The sequence below is a fragment of the Elephas maximus genome, chromosome 12 (genome assembly GCF_024166365.1).
Source record: "Elephas maximus indicus isolate mEleMax1 chromosome 12, mEleMax1 primary haplotype, whole genome shotgun sequence".
NCBI lineage: Eukaryota > Metazoa > Chordata > Mammalia > Proboscidea > Elephantidae > Elephas > Elephas maximus.
The window spans coordinates 76,551,044-76,573,715 of NC_064830.1; the positions used below are offsets into that span (position 1 = coordinate 76,551,044).

A 22,672-nucleotide genomic window follows, 5' to 3' on the forward strand; every position below is an offset into this window, starting at 1 on the left:
GCAGTAAAAGTACACGTGCAGAATTGGATTTCCCCTCCTTGTGCCTCTTCCTGCTCCCTCCCACCTGCCCACGTGGCCAGGGCCACCATCTGGCTTTGAGCTGGACGCTGGCTCTGTGTGCTCTCCGGTTTCCTTCTGAAGAGCAAACTCCTTCCGTGACAAGCTTTTCACTGGCCATCTCCTTTGCAGAGTTTCCATGTCCTTAAATGCCCCCAGCTTCCTTTTACTTACTTCCTCCTTTTTACTTCCTTGCTCTGGGCAGCACTGGTGGTAGTGGAGATGACTGTTGTTGATTATTATTATCTGCTACTAGCAGCCACCAGGAGTCCCTGGGTAGCGCAAGTGGTTAAGCACTCAACTACTAGCTGAAAGATTGATGGTTCAAATCCCCTAGAGGCACCTTGGAAGGCACGCCTGGTGATCTGCTCCTGAAAAGTCACAGCCTTGAAAACCCTATGGAGCATTTCTGCTCTGCACACATGGGTCGCCGTGAGTTGGAATCTACGCAGCGGCAATTAACAACAACTAGTAGCCACCAGGTGTTGCCTCTCGATGGTGCCGGTCCCATGCAGAGCACCTGTCTGTACCTCGTCCCATTTAGTGCTCACCAACACCCTCTCAGGCTGGTGTGTTTTCCTGACCATTTTACAGAAGACCGAGGTTTGGAGAAGTTAAGTGACTCTCCCAGGTTCATGCGGGATCAGGGTCGGAATTTGAATCCATATCCACCTGACCACAAAGCCAGTGATCCTATCCATGGCACCCGTGCCTCTGCCTGGGTGGATTGTTATTTTAAGTCAAAGTAGGAAATGACACTGGGAAGGGAAGGAGTGGCTTGGATCATGTATTTACTCAGTGACCACTGGGTACCTGCTAGGTGAAGAGGGTAGGAGATGAGATAAATACAGCACGATCTTTGCACTGAGTCCCCACAGTACAGAAGCAGTGATAGACACTAAGTCAGTCATCGCAGCCTGGTGGGACCAGTGAGATAACTGGAGGTGGGAGCCTGACTGTCTGGGAAGTGAAGAGGACAGCTTCTTAAAGGAGGTATTGGAGTTGAGTCTTGAAGGATGAGTATACCAGGCAGGAAAGGCATTGCAGGAACAAGGTCTAGCAAGAAGTATCCATTTAACCAGCAGCTGGGGAATGGCTTGACGGCAGGGACCGTGGCCTTCCTGAACCTCCCATACCTTGAACAGGGCCTGACATGTGTTTGGTAAACAGCCCTTTCAGTAAATGCCTGAGTTGGCACATTGGGAAACGGGGTGGGAAGAGTTGTAGGAGAGACAGCCAGGGCCTGAATGAATTGACTCTTTAAGGCAATTAGGATCTATTGGAGGTTGTTATCCAGAAGGAGAGGGCAAATATTTAAGTCTGTGCAAATACTTAAGTCTGTGAAGCTTCCTCTGAGCAGGAGAACCTGGCTGACTTTTAAACACACATGAAAAGTTCCTCAATCTCGCTCACAATAAGCAGAAGGAAGTTAGACATGAGCTATATATTCTATTTACCAGATTGGCAAAGATCAAAAGCTTGTAATATACTGTGGTTTGGGAAGCAGTAGCTGTCCGACGTTGTTAGGTGGAGTATGAATTGATGTTACCTGTTGGAGGGCAGTGTCTATCTACTTTTTAAATGCATACCTCCTTTGGCCCAGCAGGCCCATTTCTTAAAAGTTATCCTGCAAATATACTCCCTTGTGTGTGAAATGGGATTTTTACAAGGTTATTATTGACTGGCACATTGTAAGAGCAACCCAAATGTCAGATGAGCGGTGGATTGATGAAATCAGTGAGAGTCCATCCATACAGTGGAATGCAGCGTGGCTGTAGCAAAGCGTGAGGAAGCTCTTCGCGTACAGAGGAGGCTTACCTTTACGCTCTGTTATGAAGAGAAGAAAGCAAAGTACAGAATAATGTGTAGAGCATGCTTTTTCCATTTGATAACAGGAGGAAACATAGGTACTTATTTTGTTATACATGTATAAATTATTTTCTGGAAAGATAGACAAGAAACCTTCTAGGGAGGGGAACTGGGGGTCTAGAGGATGGGATGAGAAGACTTGTCACTTCTACCCCATTGTTCAAAATAAATAAAATACAGAGAACATAAAGCAGACCTACATTACTGATAAAAATCAATCTCCAATATTAGTTGTTAAATAAAAAAAGCAAGGTAGAGAATAGAGGATATACGTATTGTGGTACTATTTAGGGAATTTTTTTTTTTTTTTAGGGAAATAGGTATGTAGTATTTGGAATAGGCCTAGAAGAATACACAAGAAGTTAGCAATGGTAGTTGGCCTGTGAGTTGGGGTTGAGGAGGCTGCGAATTCAGGGCGAAAGACATTTTTCACTGGATACCCATTTGTGTAGTTTGAAGAAATTTTAGCACATCTAATACAGAGAGACATGGACGCATGAATGGATTGATTGGGTGGGTGGATGGATCGATTGGTACATTAAATGGGTTGGTTGGGGAATGATGGATGAGTGGATGATTGATGGGTGGGTGGGTGGGTAGATGGACGGACGGACGGAGGGACGGACGGATGAATTGATTCGTGCATGAATGGGTGTATGCCTTGATGGGTGGGTGCGTGGTAGATGTGTGGCAGTGGTGGTGGCAGTGACGGAGGTGGTAGTAGTGATGATGGTGGTAGTGATGGTGGTGGTGGTTGTGGCAGTGACGGAGGTGGTGGCAGTGATGGTGGTGGTTGTGGCAGTGACGGAGGTGGTGGCAGTGATGGTGGTGGTGGTGGCAGTGATGGAGGTGGTAGTAGTGATGGTGGTGGCAGTTACGGTGGTGGTAGTGGTGATGGTGGTGGTGGTGGTGCTGATTGAAGTGATAGTGGTGATGTTCATGGGGATGGTGATGAAGAAGATGAGAAAGCTTTCTCTTCGTAACGCAGTAACCCCGTTGCTGTCGAGTTGATTCTGACTTATTGTGACCCTATAGCACAGAGTAGAACTGCCCCTTAGAGTTTCTAAGGAGCACCTGGTGGATTCAAACTGCTGACCTTTTGATCAGCAGATATAGCTCTTATCCACTATGACATTAGGGTTTCCTAAGACAGTAAAGTAGGGGTGATTCATATGACTAAAGAATTCTTTAGTTTACAAATGAATAACATTCACAGTTCCTTTAAGTGGCAGTCTCCATCATCTGTACAAAAATGGGACTTGCCACAGTCCCTGGGAACTAGCCTGTTAGGTAAAAGAAGATGTATCTTTATTTCTCATTACTTATGTGTTAAGTCATTTTAGCTACAGATCTTTTTTGAGTTTGTGTGTTCAGCCTGAGAGGCCCTTGGACAAAAGGGTCTTTTCTGTTTTTTGAAACCTCATGGTAGCTAGTTTTTTAATTTTATTTAGATGAAGGTTTACAGAAAAAACTAGTTTCTCATTAAAAAGTTAGTGCACATATTGTTTTATGACATTGGTTAACGACCCCTTGACAAGTCAGCACTCTCCCTTCTTGACCTTGGATTCCCTATTACCAGCTTTCCTGTCCCCTTCTGCCGTCTAGTCCTTGCCCCTGGGCTGGCGTGCCCCTTTAGTCTTGTTTTGTTCCATGGGTCTGTCTAATCTTTGCCTGAAGGGTGAGCCTCAGGAGTGACTTCATTACTGAGCTAAAAGAGTGCCCAGGGGCCCTCTTCTTGGGGTTTCTCCAGTCTCTGTCAGGCCAGTAAGTGTGGTCTTTTTTTGTGAGTTAGAATTTCGTTCTGTGTTTTTCTCTAGCTCTCTCCGGGACCCTCTATTGTGATCCCTGTCAGTGTAGTCAGTGATGGTAGCTGGGCACCATCTAGTTGTACTGGACTCAGTCTGGTGGAGGCCATGGTAGCCTTTGAACTAATTTTCTCCTTCTGTCTTTAGTTTTCTTCATTCTTCCTTACTCCCGAAGGGGTGAGACCAGTGGAGTGTCTTAGATAGCTGTTCACAGGCTTTTAAGACCCCAGACGCTATTCACCAAAGTAGAATGTGGAATATTTTCTTTATAAACTGTTATCCCATGGCAGCTAGTTGAATTCCACGTGACTGACTGGCCCTCCTTGGCATGTCCTGTTGACCCGAGCATGTTTGTATCCACAGGACTGGAACGTCACGTGGTACACCAGCAACCCTGACTTCACCAAGTGCTTTCAGAACACCGTCCTTGTATGGGTGCCTTGTATTTACCTCTGGGGCTGCTTCCCCTTCTACTTCCTCCATCTCTCCCGACATGACCGGGGCTACATTCAGATGACACATCTCAACAAAGCCAAAACTGTAAGTCCCTTGGGATTTTCATCATGGTGGGGGTGTGTGTACCTGCGTGGGTGTGTATGGTGGTTGATGAAAACTGACCTTTTCCTTTATCTCCATTGGCAGTTCTACTCTGTCCTGTAGGGTCACTATGAGTCAGCATCGATGCGATGGCAATGGGTTTTTATTGGCCCTAAGTTCCTTTCTCTAGAAGGCAGGGTAATAATGTGGTAGATAGATACTGGGGCCCTGGAGTCAGGGAAGCAAACAAGGGATTTTGACGCTGTCCTTGCTAAGACATGCATGTGCTTCTCTTCCAGGCCTTGGGGTTTTTGCTGTGGATCGTCTGCTGGGCAGACCTCTTCTACTCTTTCTGGGAAAGAAGTCGGGGCATGTTACTGGCCCCAGTGTTTCTGGTCAGTCCAACGCTCTTGGGCATTACCATGGTAAGTGTGGGTTGGGTGTGAAGCCTTCAACTCTCCCCCCAGGCATGTGGAGACCAAAAATAGTGGCTGGCATTTAGAAATGAGAAGATCTCACAGCAGAGATCCAGATATCTAGCTTCTCTTGAAAAACTCAGGGAACTGGCAACATTGAACTCACAGTTTTTTATGGCAACAGTCAGCTAGAGCTGAGAGGCAGCTGTGATCTTTGAACAGGGCATGTGGCATCCAGTTTGCCACAGTCCCCACCATGCCTTGTTGCCCTCCTGACACTGAAACTGAATGGCAGATGCCATTTTTTTAATTGTTGTTACTGTACTCTTTTCTTGCCTGGCTACCTTTAGGCTAACTCTCTGCAATCTAATGCCCTCTTGAGTTTTCAGGCTCTGGTTAGGGAGCAGGGATGTCAAAATGATAAGAAACTGCCCTGCTCATGGGATCCACAGTTTAGTGGGAGATAACCAAAACCAAACCAAACCCATTGCTCTCGAGTCGATTCTGACTCATAGCGACCGTATAGGACGGAGTAGAACTGCCCCATAGAGTTTTCAAGGAGGGCCTGATGTGGACAGAGAAACGAGTTTTTTAGTTACAGCTGGCATATAGCAAGTGGTTACTGTGTGTTGACCACTGGTCTTGATGCTTTACCTGTCTTAATCCATCTAATTTGCAGAACATTCCTGTGAGGTTTGAAGGCGTTGTCGTCCCATTTTACAGCTAAGGCAACTGAGGCACAGGGAGGTTAAGTGCCCTGCTCAGGGTCATACAGCTAATACATGGCCTAGTGAGGGGTGGACCCCAGAGGCCAAGTTTTTAGCCCTTGGCATTCTGTGGCCTCTGAGCCATGATCATAGCATGGTGTGCTCTGAATTAAGGATTGGTTCCACATGTGGGCCCTGTGCCGTGGGCCACCGGAGAAGACTGGAAAGTTCTTGGAGAGTGTAGGCCTCTAGTGTTGCAGAAGGAGGAGGGAGTGAGTTTAGGGCAGGACGTTCTGAGCAGAGAGGACAGTTTGTTCATGGGGTCTTGGAGGCTAAAAGGGGACATCTGGAGAAGGAGGAGGACAAGCAGTTCTGAGAAGCAAGAACACGGAGTGGGTGAGGGGGTTGGTAGATGTGAGAAGACGGGCTAGGAAAGACATGTTGGAGCCAGGTTGGACGGTGCGTCCTGGTAGCCAACACATGTAGCACTGTCCCATAGTTAGATGAAGTATGTTTGCTTGTTATCCTCATTGTATAGATAAGCAAATTGAGGCACAGAGACGCGAAGGAACTGGCCCAGGGTCTCGCAGCCAATAAATCAACAGAACCAGAGTTAAACCCAGGCCACCTGGATCCCGCTTTTGGGCTCTTTCTTAACCACTGCTACACTGTATTTGTTTGTGGGGCTGTTTGCTTAGTACCTGACTCTCCTGCTGGGCTTCAACCTTCATGTTGGGTTTTGTCCCTCTTTTTGTCCCCAGAGCCTGGACTGTGCCTAGTATACAGCAAGCACTACGTAAATATGTCAAGAGAGTGGGTAAATAAGGAGTCTTGCTTTGCTGATCTGAAGGTCTTGGACTGTATTTTTTGGCAGGGAGTATAAAGGCAGCCTGCTTTTGGCCAGAGCAGCTCATAAACCAGTAAAAAGCCAGCTGCTGTTGAGTTGATTCTGACTCTGGGTGGCCTCATGTGTGTCAGGGTGGAACTGTGCTCCATAGGTCTTTTTTTTTTTAATAGTTTATTTTTGTTGTTGTTGAGGATGTGCACAGCAGAGCATACACCAATTCAGGAATTTCTACATGCACAATTCAGTGACATTGATTGCATTCTTCAAGTTGTGCAACCACCCTCTGAGTGCAACCGCCTTTTCTGAGTTATTCTTCCTCCTTTAACATAATCTCACTGCCCTGTGAGCTATCTATCCAGTCTTTTGAGTTGCTGTTGTCAACTTTGATTCCATAGAGATAGGTCTTAAAAGAACACACTGTTTAAAGGCAGACATGCTTTAATTGCTGAGCTGAACTATTGTTTGGTTTTAAGAAGACTTCAGGGGATGTTTTTGGTTTAAGGTTAAAAGATTATCTCAAGGCAATGGTTTCAGGGGTTCATCCAGCCTCCATGGCTCCAGAAAGTCTGGAGTCCATGAGAATTTGAAATTCTGTTTTACATTTTCCCACTTTTGATCAGGTTTCTTTTGTAGAATCTTTGATCAAAATGTTTGGAAGTGGTAGCTGGGCACCATTCAGCTCTTTTGGTCTCATGGCAAAGGGGCAGTTGTTCAGGGAGGCATTTAGCCACACATTCCATTTTCTCCTCCTGTTCCTGACTCTCCTTATTCTTCTATTGCTCCAAAGTGAATAGAGACCAATTGTACCTTGGATGGCTGCTTGCAAGCTTTTAGACCCCAGGTACTATGCAGTGAGCTAGGAGGTAGAACAAAGGTGCTAAAGATGCTATTAGGCCAATTAACTGAGATGTCCCATGAAACCATGACTGTAAACCACCAAACCAAGGAACGAAATCCCCTGAGGTGTTTGGTTATACTTAATCAGCCTCAGCAACTACTCTTTTTTTGTCATTGTAAATATATCTATCATACAACTTTTGCCAATTCAACTTTTTATAGGTGTACAACTTACTGAGAGCAATTACGTTAATTAGCTGGGCAACCCTACCCTTAATCAATATGATTTTTCTGTTGCTGTAAATCAAAAGTCAAAATTCCGTAAGTAATAACTCCCCTCCCCTTCCCCCGCCTGCCACTCCTGGTAACTACTAATAAACTTTGGTGTCTATACATTTGCCTGGTTTTGTCTTTTTATGTAAGTGAAGTTATACAATGTTTATCCTTTTGCGATTGACTTATTTCATTCAGCGTGTCTTCAAGCTCCATCCACACTGTAGCATGCATCAAGACTTCATTTCTGCCACTAGTTGAGTAGTATTTCCGTTGTATGTAGGTACCACATTTTGTTTATCCATTCATCCGTTGATGGTATTTAGGTTGTTTCCACCTTTTGGCTGTTGTGAATAGTGCTGGAATGAACATTGAGGTACAAGTCTCTGTTAGAGTCTCTACTTTTCAAGTTTTTTTGATTGTCTACCTAGAAGTGGAATTGCTGGGTCATATGGTCGTTCTATTTTTAGTTTTGGGGGGAATAGCCACACTGTTTTTTACAACAGCAATACTATTTTTCATTCCCACCAGCAATGGATAAAGGTTCCAGTTTCCCCATATTCTCACCAAGATTTTTTTATTTTCTGTTTTTTTTTCCCCCTTAACCATTCTAATGGGAGTGAAATGGCATCTCGCTGTGGTTTTGATTTGCATCTCTGATGGCTAACGACATTGAGCATCTGTTCATGTCTTTGGTAGCCATATGAATATCCTCTTTGCTGAAAAGCCTATTCAAGCTCTTTGCCCATTTTATGAGAGTTATTTGTCTTTTTGTTGTTAAGTTGTCAAAGTTTTATGTATATTTTGGTTATTAAATTCTTACTGAGTACATGGTTTCTGAAGATATTTTCCCAGTCAGTAGCTTGTCTTTTAACGTTTTTAGTAAAGACTTTTGATGAACAAAAGTTTTTAATTTGTATGTGGTTTTATCTATTTATTTTGTCTTTTGCTGTTTGTGGTTTTTTATTACATTAGGTAATCCATTCTTAAAAGATAGGCCCAACAGCCTTGCCCCCCTGCATTTTCTTCTGAGAATTTTATGGTTTTAGTTTTCACATTTAGGTCTTTAATCTATTTTGAATTTGTTTTTGTGTATGGTATGAGGCATGGATCCCATTCCATTTTTCTGTATATGAATATTTAATATCCCAACACTATTTATTGAAGAGACTCTTCTTTCCCCATCAAGTTAGCACCCTTGTCAAAAATCAGTTGACTGTAGATGAGTGGGTTTATTTCTGGACTTTCAGTTCTATTCCATTGGTCTATATGTCTGTTGTTATACCAGTACCAGGCTGTTTTGATTACTGTAGCTGTATAATATGTTTTTAAAATCAGAAAGTGTGAGTCCTCCTACTTTGTTCTTCTCTTTCAACGTTGCTTTAGCTATTCAGGGCCTCTTGCCATTCCATATAAAGTTGAGGGTTGGTTTTTCCATTTCTATAAAGAAGGCTGTTGGAATTTTGGTCGGGATTGCATCATGTTTATAGATTGCTTTGTATTCACATCTTAACAATATTAAGTCTTCCAATCCACAAGCATGGAACATCTTTCCCTTTATTTAAGCCTTCTTTAACCTCTTTTGGCAGTAGTTCATAATTTCCGTAGGGTTTTCAGTGGCTGATTTCTCAGAAGTAGATCACTAGGCTTTTCTTCAGAGGCATCTCTGTGTGGACTTGAACCTCCCACCTCTTAGTCAGCAGCCGAGCGAGTTTGCACCACCTGTTTGCGTCACCCAGGGACTCCCAAACTAGTTGGCATTGAGTCAATTCTGACTCACGGCAACTGCCTGTGATATACACACATACATGCGTTTATATGTGAAGATTTTATTATGTATGTTTATATTTTTACTTGAGGCTTAATTTACATACAGGAAAATTCACCTTTTTTAGTGTTCAGTTCTGTGAGTCCATGGGACTTACCATATTGTATAATAGCCACCTCCATGATCAAGACACTGAACCGTTCCTTCAGTTCTCTCACCCTTGTAAGTTCCCTCATGCTGCCCCTTTGAAGCCAGCCCCCTGCCTCCAACTTCAGCCCCTGGCAGGCAATGCTCTGTTTTCTGTCTCTACAGCTTTTTATTTTCCAATCATGCAGTGTGAAGCTGTTCAAGTCTGGCTTTTTAGCATTTGCAGTTTGCCATGTTGTTGCCTGTATCAAAAGATCTTTTTTTTTTTTTTTTAATTGCTGAGTAGTATTTGATTGCACAACTTTACCACATATTGTTTATCCTTTCCTCAGCTGCAGGATATTTGGATTGGGAAACCAATTATATTTAAATATGGTTATCAAAATATTGAAAAACAATTTTGGTGAAAAATATGTGCTCCTCTTTTAAGGCACTGAGGGCAGTAGTGGTTCAGTGATAGAGTTCTTGCCTTCCATGTGGGAGACCTGGGTTCAGTTTCTAGCCGGTGCCCCTCATGCACAGCCACCATCCCGCTTGCATGTTGCTGTGTTGCCGAACAGCTTTCAGCAGTGCTTCCAGACTAAGAAAGACTAGGAACAAAGACCTGGCAATCTACTTTGAAAAATCAGCCAATGAAAACCCTATGAATCGCAATGGTACAATCCTGTTGTGCATGAGGTCTCCATAATTCAGAGACCAACCTGACAACATTATTAATGCACTGATAAACAACATGTAGCGGTGGGTCTGGATAACTCCTTAACTTCTAAATAGCGGTGACTGCAGTAATAGTTGGAGGCATCAGCAGGTATTCCGATGGGAGACGAAAATACCTGTGATTTCAACTGGCGACAGAGTCCCAGGCACTGCTAAGTCTATTGTGGTTTGCTGGCTTCAATTGTAATTGGAGGTGCTGGTTAGTGAAAGTAAAAGCGTGATTGTTTCCCATCTGAGTCGATGGTTCCCTGAACTCTGTGCACACCTGTCCTTGCATCCCAGGTCAAAACCCCAGTCGTGAAGGGCAAGGTTTTGAGCAAAGGTGTGCCTGCATCTGCATTTTGGAAAGCTGACTCGGGCCTCTTGCATGGAGAATGGATTGTCAGGGGCAGGAGTGGAAGCCAGGGGGCCAGTGGGCAGCTGTTGGGGTGACCTGGCATGAGGTGGTAGAGGCTGGACCAGGTGAGCATCAGTTGAATGGGATGGACCTTGGAGGCAGAGCCAGGAGAGTTGCCCATGGCTTGGATGTGGTGAGTGAGGGAGGTGGGCCACACTGAGGAGGATGAACAGAAGAGGATGAAGGAGACAGAGGGGTGGGTAGATTTCTGGCTGGAGCCTCTGGGGAGTAAGGGAGGGGCTGGGAGTGACCTGCAGCTTCCCAGGAGTCTGGCCGGGGACCAGCCTTGGCTGTTTGCCTCACGAAGGCAGATCTGCCTGTCTGGGCTGTGGCTGTGGTGTTTTCTTCTTTCAAGGAAAAGTAGTTTTATTGTTTATTTTCTCTCTCTGATTATTACTTCCTGTGTAAAATGGAAGTAATAGCCCCAAGTATAAGGAATGAATGAAAAATCCCTCCATCACTGTTCTAATAAATGCCTTTAAGATGAAATGTGTGACCTTAGGTAGATTAAATTCTCTTTATGAACCTTCATTTCTGCAAAGAGGGGGTTTGTAACGGTTTCCCCTTATGTGGGGAGGTGTTACACGAGTTAGTGCATGTCAAATGATTGTTAATGGCAAGCATAGCAGGTGCACAATAAATGAGAGCAGTCACTACTGTTGTCCAAAGGAGAATAACCAGTAATTGTGCCTAGGATTTGAACCCTGATCTTTCTAGCTCTAAGTCAAGGGTGGGAAAACTGCTGCCTGGAGGCCAGCTAGGCTGCCTCTTTTTGTAAATAAAGTTTTATTGGAACACAGCCACACCCGGTCATTTACATTCCATCTATGACTGCTTTCACACTGCAAGGGTAGAGTTGAGCAGTTGCAACAAAGACTGTATGGCCTACAAAGCCTACAATATTTACTCTCTGGTCCTTTTAGAAAAAGTCTGCCAATCCCTGTACTAAATTGAGCTTTCTCCCAACTTTTCTATCTTTTCCCAGGTCTGTGCATGGTCTCATGAAGTTCCTGCAACCCCCAAGCTAGTAGTGTCACCTCCGGTTTTCAGTGGAGGCTCAGAGAGATTCTGTGACTTGCCCTGGGTCACCTAGTTAGGCAGGGCGGGGCTTCCAGGGGCAGGTCTTGGCACCAGTGAGGCCTCTGGGACCAGGGGGGCTTTGGGTTTCTGGCCTTCTCCTAATGACCTGTTGTTTCTCTCTTCCAGCTGCTTGCTACCTTCTTGATTCAGCTCGAGAGAAGGAAGGGAGTCCAGTCCTCAGGGATCATGCTCACTTTCTGGCTTGTAGCCCTAGTGTGTGCTGCTGCCATCTTGAGATCCAAAATCATGACTGCCTTGAAGGAGGTAAGTGGTGGTCCCATTCTGCATTGCCCTTCAGCAACCCTGGGGAGAGATGCTTATTCCTCCTCATGTGTGCAGCAATCGTGTGTTGCCATGGGAACCAAGGGATTGGGTGCCACATTCGCCTGGCTTCTTCCCTGAGGATTTTCCTGCACCACCAGATCCTCATGAAGGCAGCTCCAGCCTTTGTCCTAGAACCTTTCCTTAGGGCCTCTGCTTGTCTGTGTACCTCCGAGGGCTCACTGGGTCCCTTGAGGAGTCTGTGGGCAAATGCTGCACTGTATTTTGAACCTTTGTCAGCAGTAAACAGCAAGTCGAGTTGCTCCAAATATCTTCAGTCTGGAACGGAGCCCTGTGGGAATGATGTTTATGGAGTGACTGTTCCCCCAGGGGGACAAAATTTGTCCCCACATCACCTTTGTGCCATCAGCTGCTTATCTGGCTGGAGACCTTGTTTACATTTGCTGCCGTGTGCTGTTCCTGGTAATTTCAATTTGAAGAGCGTGTACTTTTAGAATCAACCCTGCCATCTTTGTGCTAAGTCAGGAGGCAAAGGGAGGAAAAGAAACGGAGTTTATTGAGTGCCTGTAGTCCACAGCATAGACTGTCTCTCAGTAGCCTGTTTAATAGTGGTGGTAGGTGACATTTATTGAGCTCATGTTTACAGAGCGCCAGGCAGGGGGCTGAGTATTTTTATGAATTACTTTATTGACTTCTCAGTTACTTTGAGAAAGTTTTGCAGTCAGGCACTATTAACATTTTGGGCTGCATAGTTCTTTGTTGTGAGAGTCTGTCCTGAGTATTGTTGGATGTTTAGCAGCATCTGGCTACCCTCTAGATACTAGTAGCATCCCCTCTATCCCCACAGTTGTGACAACCAAAAATGTCTCCAGATATTGCCAGATGTCCCCTGGGAGGCCAAATTGCCCCCAGTTCAGAACCACTGGTCTATGAGATATGTCTGTTTTTAGATGAGGAAACTGAGCCACAGAGCAATAAAGTAAGTTGAAAAGGTCCCACAGGTGGTAAGAGCAGAGCCAGGCTTTGAACTTGGGTCTGTTTCACTTCCACACTTGGGCTCCCTCTTGCCTCACCAGGCTCCCTCACCAGGTGGTAGTGAGCCAAGGGGACCCCACCCGGAAGTGACTGCCGTTCTTCCCAGGGGAGATGGGATGGGGAGAGAAAGCTTGCCATTGGCACTTCTGCATTCTGCTTTCCCAGCAGGCTGCTTCCACAAAGTGACTTTGTCCTTACCTTTCCTTCCCTCACGTTTAGGATGCCCGAATTGACGTGTTTCGTGATGTCACTTTCTACATTTACTTTTTCCTCGTGCTGGTTCAGCTTGTGTTGTCCTGTTTCTCGGACCGCTTGCCCCTGTTCTCTGAAACCATCAACGACCCTGTAAGTGTGACCATGAAACACATGTCCTTGAGTGAGAGAGAGAGTGAAAGACTGTGTGTGTGTGTGTGAGAGAGAGAGAGAGAAAAATTACTGCACAGTGTTAGCTAAGACTCATTGGATACGCGTTCTGAGCCAGTATTGTCTGTTCAGGATCTCATTCCATCCTTCCCAAATTTCTTCACTTTACAAATACAAAAACTGAGGCTTAGATGTACCTAGGGGGCTTTAAGGAGAGAATCTGTTCCATAGTCGCAAACTGCTCTGTCTTGTAGGACAATTGGTGGATCTCGTTTGGTTGGTTTTGGAAAATGTGAGCTAGCATTTAGAAAATCAGGAAGTTTTACATAAATTCTAACTGTCCAGGTTTTCCAGAAAATGAGGAGCTCCGGCAGCTTTAGGGCTATAATCCCATATGGCAGCAGTTGGCCAGAGCTGAGGAGAGTACTTTACCACACTCCCCATCACTCCCTAATGTGTTGTGCCACCTTGCTTCCCTCTCTTATGGTACACGCCTGAGGGATTTGAATGTGAGACCCTGAGTCTATTCTTTCAGTTGGAGGGAAATCCCGTAGGAACAGAAGGATACCAGTGAGCTGGGTGGCCATGGCCACTCTTCCTGCTGATGGAGTCAAAGGGGCCACAGTCATTCTTGCCCTCGCTTCTCCATTCCTTCCCTTTCTCTTCTTCTTTGCCTCCTTCCCTATTTCCTACCCTCTCTCCTTTCTTCCTTCCTTCTTTCCCTTTCCTCTCTCCCTCTTTCCTTTCCCCCTTCTCTCTTTTCCTCCATCCCTTCCTCTCTCCTTCTCTCCTTTCCTCCCTCCTTCCCATGAATACTATGGATACTATGTGCCACAGACCAACCTGGTCACCAGTCCTGCTCACTTGAAGCATTCATTGTTGCAGAGCAGACAAACTAATAACTCAGGAACCGCATAAGTCAGAAAACCAAAAACCAGCCCCGACTCAGGGAGACCCTATGTGTATCAGAGTAGAACTGTGCTTCATAGGGTTTTCACTGGCTGACTTTTCAGAAGTAGATTGCCAGGCCTGTCTTCTGAGGTGTCTCTGGGTGGACTCAAACCACCAGCCTTTTGGTTTGTAGCCAAGCATCTTAGCCGTTTGCACCACCCAGGGACTCCTAAGTATATGTCAGGTGGTGGTAAATGCTGAGAAGACAAAAGCAGGTCAGAAAATGGAGAATAGTGGTTGGAGGTTGTGTGTAGTTTATGAAGAGAGAAAGCAGAAAGACTTCCCTGAGGAAACTGCATTTGAGCAGAGAGCTAAAGGAGTGAGGGAGCAAGGTGAGTAAATACCTAGAAGATGGCAAGTGCAAAGAAAGGCCCTGGGGCAGGAGCTGTCACGCAGTATTGAAAGAATAGCATTAAGTGCTGGTGTGGCTGGAGCAGTGAGAGGGAAGGAAGAGTGTGCTGAGAGATGGGGTCTCAGAGGCTGGGACATTCACCTTGTAGGCTGGATGAGCTGTTAGGGTTTTATTGTGATTGGGACCAGAAGCCTTCGGAGCATTTATTTGACACTTTGTTCATGGTTAGTCAGCTCTCAGTGGGCACAATTGCAGTGGGAGCAGTTTTCAGCTGCTGTGGTCTGTTGGGTTTGCTCTGAACCTCAGCAAGGGGCTGAAGCTCACTTTGTGGGTGATGGAAGGACCTGTGGGGGGTTGGCATGGAGGAGGACGTTGACTCCAGCCAAGAGATTTTTAGAAACCGGCATCCTAGTGCATGTTCTGAGAGGCCCCCGCTCTTGATTTTTCTGCTCAAGGAGTAACTGGTTTGCAGAAATTAGCAAACTGTGTGCATGTCCGTTTATTTGTTTATGTGTACATATGTGTGTTCATAAGTGTACATTTATGTGTGCATATATGTGCGTACATGTGTATTTGTGCATGTGTGTGTTCCTGTGTTTATGTTTGTGTGTGCTTGTTTGTATTTGTGTGTTTGGATATGTGCACATATGTGTTTGTGTGTGTTAGTGTATATGTGTATGCATATGTATGTCTTTGTGTGTTTATTCACGTGGGAGCACATGCATACGCATGTAAGTTCGTATTGCGTGCACAAGTGTTTGTGTTCATGTCTGTTTACATGTTTGCATATGCATTTGTTTATGCATGTATATCTGTGTGTTTGCGTTCATGTGGCTGTTTGCGTGTGTGTTGTATATGTGTGTTTGTGGGTGTGTCCGTGTGTGTGTGTTTGAGTGTATGTGTGTGCATGTCATTATGTATGTGTTCATGTGTGTATGTGAATGTGTGTTTGTGTACATGTGTATATGTGTGTGTATATAATGTTCACAAGAGCAGTGACTATGTCTGAGGCACCCCATTGTATCCCTGGCCCATTCCTCTGACACAGGATGGATGCCAGTGTTCGTGGTGGCTGATTATGTCGTTCACAGCGTTTGTGGGTGCGTGACAGCAGATTGTCCCCATTAGGGAATCTTAGTGGGGAGCTCTGGAGTGAACCAAGTCTTGGGGGCTGACAGGCTGGCGGGGCAGGCCGAGAATCACCTGGCCCCTTGGCTTCCTCCTTTGTGGCCTGAGGATACACACTCTATCTGTGAACCCTCCCGCAAGGCCTTCCAAAAAAACCAAACCCACTGCTGTCGAGTCAATTCCGACTCATAGCAACCCTACAGGACAGAGTAGAACTGCCCCATAGAGTTTCCAAGGAGTGCCTGGCGGATTCGAACTGCTGACCTCTTGGTTAGCAGCCATAGCACTTAACTACTACGCCACCAGGGTTTCATCGGAAGCCTTAGGGGTGGGAAATTTGATTTTTGGTTCCCTTTGGGGTCTGGATACAGTCCCTTCCTGTCATCCCTGGGCTCTGATGGCTCCGACCTGAGCTTGTCCTCACTTAGTGCTTCCTGCTCTCCCAGCAGTGAGGGGCTGCTCTGCCATCTTGGAGGCTGGAGGCTGGGCTGAGGGGGGATGAGACACTCAGCTTTTCTCCCCAGTCACTGTCTCTTGGGCTCTGTATGCCCTGTCTTTCCTCTGCATCATAGCACCCTGCTCCCCATGTTACTCCTGGTCTCTGGGGCGGGTGGGAAGCACTGTTATTTGCACCAAGACATGGAGAATGGCAAACGTGGCTGTGTGGGCTGGTGCACCTCTGACACTTGTCCACAGGCTGGGGAGATGCCTCTGCTGGCTGGTACTCGGTCTAGCCAGCTTGGCCTGTCTTCTGGTTCTTTTCAGTAACCCAGTAGAATTACTGTTGGCCTCACTGCAATTTAAAATCTAAATTAGGGGTTGGCAAACAATGGCTCACAGGCCAAATCTGACCCACTGCCTGTTTTTTTGTAAATGAAGTTTTATTGGAACACGGCCACACCCATTTGTTTACATGTTATCTATGGCTGCTTTCATGCTATAATAGCAGAGTTGAGTAGTTGCTACAGAGACTGTATGGCCTGCAAAGCCTAAAATATTTACTGTGTGGCCTTTTACAGAAAAAGTTTGCTGACCCCTAGTCTAGAGCATTCCCTTAGCTTTGATCATTTATTACCTTTCAGTCTTGTCCCCATTTTCAGGGGTTCTTTCTTTCTGTATGTGAAGGGCAAGGAAAGGGAGTGGGTATTTATTAGGTGCCTGCTGTGTACTACGCATAGTGCTAAGCTCACCAGCTCTGTGAACGCAGAGCTGTTGTTTTCCCATTTTACAGATGAGGAAACCAAGTCTAAGAGAACAAAGTACCTTGCCCAGTGTTAAGTGGTGGTGCAGGGATTCGAATCCAGGATTGGCCGTTCTGTAAAATCACATTGCTTCATTTAGCTGTAACCTCCTGAAAGGCAGGGTCTCGGCTCCACAATGGCTTTGTCTTAGGATATAAGCTCCATAAGGCTGGGCCCACAGAGGACAGGGCTCAGCACACATTGAGGCCTTTACTGGTAACTTGTTGCTGCTGCTGCCTGGGGTCGGCACTCAGCACTGTGTCTTGTTGTTGTTGTTGTGTGGGGTTGGCATTCAGTACTGTGTCTTGTTGTATGGGTCAGCACTCAGTACTGTGTCTTGTGTGGGATTGGCACTGAGTACTGCGTCTTGCTGTTGTATGGGGTCGGCACTCAGTGCTATGTCTTGTTGTATGGGGCGGCACTCAGTACTGTGTCTTGTTGTGTGGGATTGGCACTGAGTACTGCATCTTGCTGTTGTTGTATGGGTTCAGCACTCAGTACTGTATCTCCTTGTTGTATGGGGCAGCACTCAGTATTGTGTCTTGTTGTGTGGGGTCAGCACTCAGTACTGTGTCTTGTTGTATGGGGTGGCACTCAGTATTGTGTCTTGTATAGGGTTAGCACTCAGTACTGTGTCTTGTTATATGGGATTGGCATTCTCCTGTGTCTTGTTGTTGTTGTATGGGGAGCACTCAGTACTGTGTCTTGTTGTATGGGGTCAGCACTCAGTACTGTGTCTTGTTCTTGTTGTTGTGTGGGGTCAGCACTCGGTACTGTGTCTTGTTTAAGGGTGAGGTCTGCCCTGGGCCTCACATGATATCAGATTAAGCTCCCCTCTCTGCCTTTACCTTTTTCTAATATTATCAGGAAGGAAGTGGAGGAGAACCAACACATATGGAGCCCCTACTAAAGGCCTGGGACTGTGCTAAGGCTTTTTACCTCATTCAGATCCTTAATACTCAAAATGGGGTCCCCAACCAGTAGCTTCGGCACCTCTGGGGAGCTTGTGAGAAATGCGGAGTCAGGCCTAGCCCCAGGCCTGTGGAATCAGAATCTAAACTTTAACAACATCAGTACGTGATCCGTGTGTACAGTAAAGCTTGAGAAGCACCAGTTTAAACCTCATAATAGCCTTAAGAGGGAGGGATTTTTTTTTTTTTTTTTAAACGTATAAAGGAATTCTGGCTCGTAGAGTTTGGGCTGTTAGACCCCGACTTATACCCTAAGTCAAATGGTATGACAGAAGAGAATCCTCATTTTGGAGTCGGATGGACCCTTGAGCTTTAATCCTGGGTCCCTTTATTCCTTCAACAGACGTTTTTTAAGTATCTGTTGTATATTGTGCTTAGGGCAGGAGACACAGCAGTGTGTAAAACAGACATGGTTCATACCCTCCTCCAGTTATCTATTAGGCTATAGCAAACCACCCTGATTTTAGCGACATAAAACATACAGTGATTATTATATTTCAGAGTTCTGGGCGTTGACTGGGCTCAGTTGGGTGGTTCTCACGGGAGGGGGGGTCATCATGAAGGCTTTCTCACTCGTGTCTGGTGATTCATGCTGACCATTGGCTGTAACCTCAGTGAGAGGTGTTGACTGTTAACACCTATATGTGGTCTCTCCACGTGGCCTGGGCTTCCTCACAACATGGTGCCTGGGCTCTAAGCAGAGTTTTGTACTGCTTTGTTTGGGTTCAAACCCCGGCTGAGCATTTAAATTTCTAACAAATTCCCAGAAAGTTGTTTATCTGGGTGATTCTTACATATAACTTTCTGAGATCTTGTTAGAAATGTGTATTCTCAGTAAGGGTTTGAACCATTTCAAAGCCCTGATTGTAAGTGTAAGTGTGGCATGAGATAGAGCCAGGTAGGAGCTCTATCACCATTGATGACCTGGTCCCGGAAGCATCACTTTTGCCATATTCTGTTGGTCAAGGCAGTCATAAAGGTGTGCCTTGTGCACAGGTGCAAGGGACGGGGACATAGACCCCACCTCTAGATGGGGGCATGCCAAGGTCTCATTGTAAGAAGAGCATGTAGGATGGGAAATAGTGTTCCAGCCATCTTCGGAAAACACAGTCTGCCACATGCCTTCAGGAAGCTTGTGGTCTGGCTGGGGAGATATTCATCAAGCAGGTCAAAACAAGTAATTACACAATTACCATGGGAGGAAGGCTGAGAGGGCAGGAATCAGGTTACATGATGATCAACCAGATTTGTGACTCTGGGCAGTTGGTGTCTCAGGACCTCAGTGTCCTCTTGAAAATGGGTCAGGGCTCAATTTAGGTTGGAGCGTAGTTTGATGCTTGCTGCGCCGTGCCTCCAGGTCCCCTGGATCTGAGGCTTGTGATTTGGGGAGAAGGACACTGCAAGGGTTCTTCTAGGATCTCTGGGTATAGACTGAAACATGCGGGGAGCCCAGCCCCTGCTGCTAGCCTTTCCTTCAAACAGCAGTGGGTGATCACATGTCACCTGTCCTCAGGCAGCATGGCCAGCCAGGCCCCAGGCCAGCTTGGGTCAGGCAGGGCCAGGGTGTGGGCCTGCAAGCACTGAGCTTCTCCAGCTCCCTTGTGCTGAGTCACCGAGTTGGGCACCCTCTCCAGCTGGCCCTGCTCCCATTCCATGACTCAGGCATCTATTTGTATTTTGGGCCCTGGTTTCTCTTTGGGGCTGCTCCCTTCTGTCCTCTGGGCCCTGGGCTGGCTGGGCTGGGGGAGCCTGGGTTTTCCCGAGGCTCTGCCTGTCCTGGCCTCCAGTCCTTTTATCTCCCTGGCAGTGAGCTTGCCGTTTAGGATGAGGGTAGGGGGTTTTCATTTGCAGATTGGTGGTGGTGGTGCTGAGGGATCAGGGCCAAATGAGGTTGCTTAGATTCTCACTACTTGCAGTGTGGTCCATGGGCCAGCAGGGCCAGCAGTACCCATCACCTGGAGCTTGTTAGAATGTGGACTCTTGGACCTGCTGAATCACAGTTTCTTTTAACAAGATCCCTGGGTGGTTCCCAGTTGAAAATCATTCAGAAAAGCTGTTCAGTTAATTTGGAGTAAAAGGTATGTTTGTCCTGTCCATACAATATGGAAATTTTCCCTCCAGCGTTTTACAACGAACCTTTTCAAACCTACAGGAATATTGAAAGTATATATATACAGCGAAGACCTGTATACCTGCCTCCTAGATCCTGCAGTTAACATTTTGCTAAGCTTGCTTTATCATGTATTCATCCATCCATCCAAGTAATTTTTTTTTTTGATGTCTGATGCTTTCTTTGAAATTCATCAGTACCCTTCACCCAGATACTGCAGCATATAAATCATGAGTTGGAATCCAATATTTGTCTACGTGTTTTTTTTTTTTTTTTGGTAAAATTTACATATAATGAAATTCGTGAATCTTAAGTCACCATTCGATGCTTACCTCAAACCCATATCAAGATACAGAACATTACCAGGACCTCAGAAAGTTCGCTCGTGCACATTATTAACCAGTAAGCACGGTATGCACAGGCTTAATTGTGTTTACTTATGAATCTGTAGTGGACAGTTTCACCTGGGTTTCCCCACATTGTCAATCCTCACAGTAACCGTGTAAAGCAGGACTAACAGTATTCCCACTTTACAGACGAAGACTCTGAGGGTCAGAGAGGTGAAGTATCTTGCCTAAGTTCTCAAGGCTGGCTCTGGAGCTCTCCCACTGTGTTCTCACACTTCAGCTTCTAAAAGCATCCCCTGGAGGGCCTGCAAAAACACAGATCCCTGGGCACTCCCCCCCACTGTCCCCGCCCCGAGTTTCTGATTCAGTAGGCCTGGATGGGCCCGAGCTTTTGCCTTTCTAACAAGTTCCCGTAGGGTTGCTATGAGTTGGAATCGACTGGACAGCAATGGGTTTTAACAAGTTCCCAGGTGAAGCTGGTGGTGGGGGCCACACTTTGAGAACCTCTGCTCTAAGCTGCTGCTTCCCCTCATCCTCTACTGCTGGGCACTTAAGTGGTGCGGAGTGGAGTAACTGGCAGAGGACCAATGAGAGCAAACTCCAGAATCAGAACCAGAAAGGCATGTGGGGACCCAGAGAATTAAAAAAAAGAAAGACCTGAATGCTCAAAGACCCAGACAGGGTCCCAAAACTGTCCCGTTTGAGATGACCAGGTTTCAAAGAACCAGTGCCTGGGGCTGCTGTACCAAACTGGTTTAGTTGAAACTGCGTGGTTTCTGGCTAAATCACCTGGTGCCAAATCTAGATGGCAAAGAACACAGCTCTCTCTCTTTTTGCATAAATTAGGCTTTCCCTCCCTCTGCCTTTGCCAGGGCTTGTCTGAATCCTTTTCAATTCTAAGTGAATGGGAAACCCTTTAAGAAGTCTCTTTCATCTCATCTAGGCAGCCCCCAGCTGGCAGGTCTGTGTCTCCTGAGAGTGAAGTCACGAAGCCCTGCCTGGTTTCGGATAGAGTGGAATGCCTCATGGATTATCATCCAGTCGCCTTTTTACCCCCTTTATAGTGCAGCCCTTGGCCACTTCAGAACTGCAGTTATCTCTGTTACTGAATAAGTACTTCCACATCAGATAGGAGCTTGTAGAAATTGCCTCCCAAACGGATCTGTTTCCTTTTCTGTGCTAATGAAGGGGACAGGGGACTGGGACAGTGTGTCAGTCTGATGTAATTTCGGATTTTCTGAAAACCAGTGTCCAGATTCAGCCAGAGGAAGAGGGCTGAGGAGGGGAATTTGAACCAAGCGGTTGTCATTAGGTGTCATTGAGTTGGTTCCAACTCAAAGCAATGCTGCCTGGTCCTGCGCCATCCTCTCAGTCGTTAGGCTTGAGCCCATTGTTGCAGCCACTGTGTCAGTCCATCTCGTTTAGGGTCTTCCTCTTTTTTCGCTGACACCCTGTCAAGCACGATATCCTTCTCCAGGGACTGGTCCCTCCTGGTAGCATGTCCAAAGTATGTGAGGTGAAGTCTAGCCATCCTTGCTTCTAAGGAGCATTCTGGCTGTACTTCCTCCAATACAGATTTGTTCTTTCTTCTTGCAGTCCATGGTATACTGAATATTCTTCACCAACACCATAATTCAAAGGCATCAATTCTCCTTTGGTCTTCCTTATTCATTGTCTGGCTTTTGCGTGCATGTGAGGCGATTGAAAACACCATGGCTTGGGTCAGGCGCACCTTAGTCTTCAAAGTGACATCTTTGCTTTTTAATACCTTAAAGCTCTTGTAGTGTGCAAATCGTTGCGGGCCGTGGAGTTGATTCCGAATCTTAGTGACCCTATAGGACAGAATAGAACTGCCCCATAGAGTTTCCTAGACTGTAATCTTTACGGGAGCAGATCACCAAGTCTTTGATGGAGTGGCTTGGTTATCACCACCAGGGCAAAAATTAGAGACTGTGAAACATTTATGTTAATAACACGACCGTTATTACATATGTGGGGTGAATTTTCTCACAGTGGCTTGGACTCACTTTTATTAGCCAGAGAAAGGGTTAATCTTTTCCTCAGGGCATCGTTTGTTAAGATCTCAGGAATAAGATTCTGTTGGGTGGCACAAATGGTTTGTACTCGTCTACCAGCCTAAAGTTGGTGGTTCAAACCTACCCAATGGCATTGAAGAAGAAAGGCCTGATGACCTGCTTCTTTAAAAAATATAGCCTAGAAAACCCTGTAGACCACATATGGATTCGCCATGAGTTAGAATCAACTTGATGGCAACTTTTTTTTTTTAGGGTGGTTGTATACAGCTGGGTATAAACAGAGTGAATTCACCTTAAATGATGTGGTCAACAGGTTGTTTCCTTGTTGACCCACAGCTGGAGTTGCCTAATATAAAGGAATACTGGGATTTGTGAAGCCCCTATGTGTGTCCCCATGCA

At 46.0% G+C, this 22,672-nt stretch overlaps 1 protein-coding gene across 3 annotated transcripts in view; it reads left to right on the top strand.

The window, feature by feature from the left end:
- Positions 1 to 22,672, top strand: part of ABCC1 (ATP binding cassette subfamily C member 1) — a 178,437-nt gene that overhangs the window by 52,341 nt on the left and 103,424 nt on the right. For all 3 annotated transcript variants that reach the window (XM_049904936.1, XM_049904938.1, XM_049904937.1), the window contains exons 2-5: positions 4,095 to 4,271; positions 4,568 to 4,693; positions 11,584 to 11,721; positions 12,994 to 13,119. In XM_049904936.1, coding sequence (XP_049760893.1) covers positions 4,095 to 4,271; positions 4,568 to 4,693; positions 11,584 to 11,721; positions 12,994 to 13,119 — 567 coding nt within the window. The remainder of the gene's footprint in view (positions 1 to 4,094; positions 4,272 to 4,567; positions 4,694 to 11,583; positions 11,722 to 12,993; positions 13,120 to 22,672) is intronic.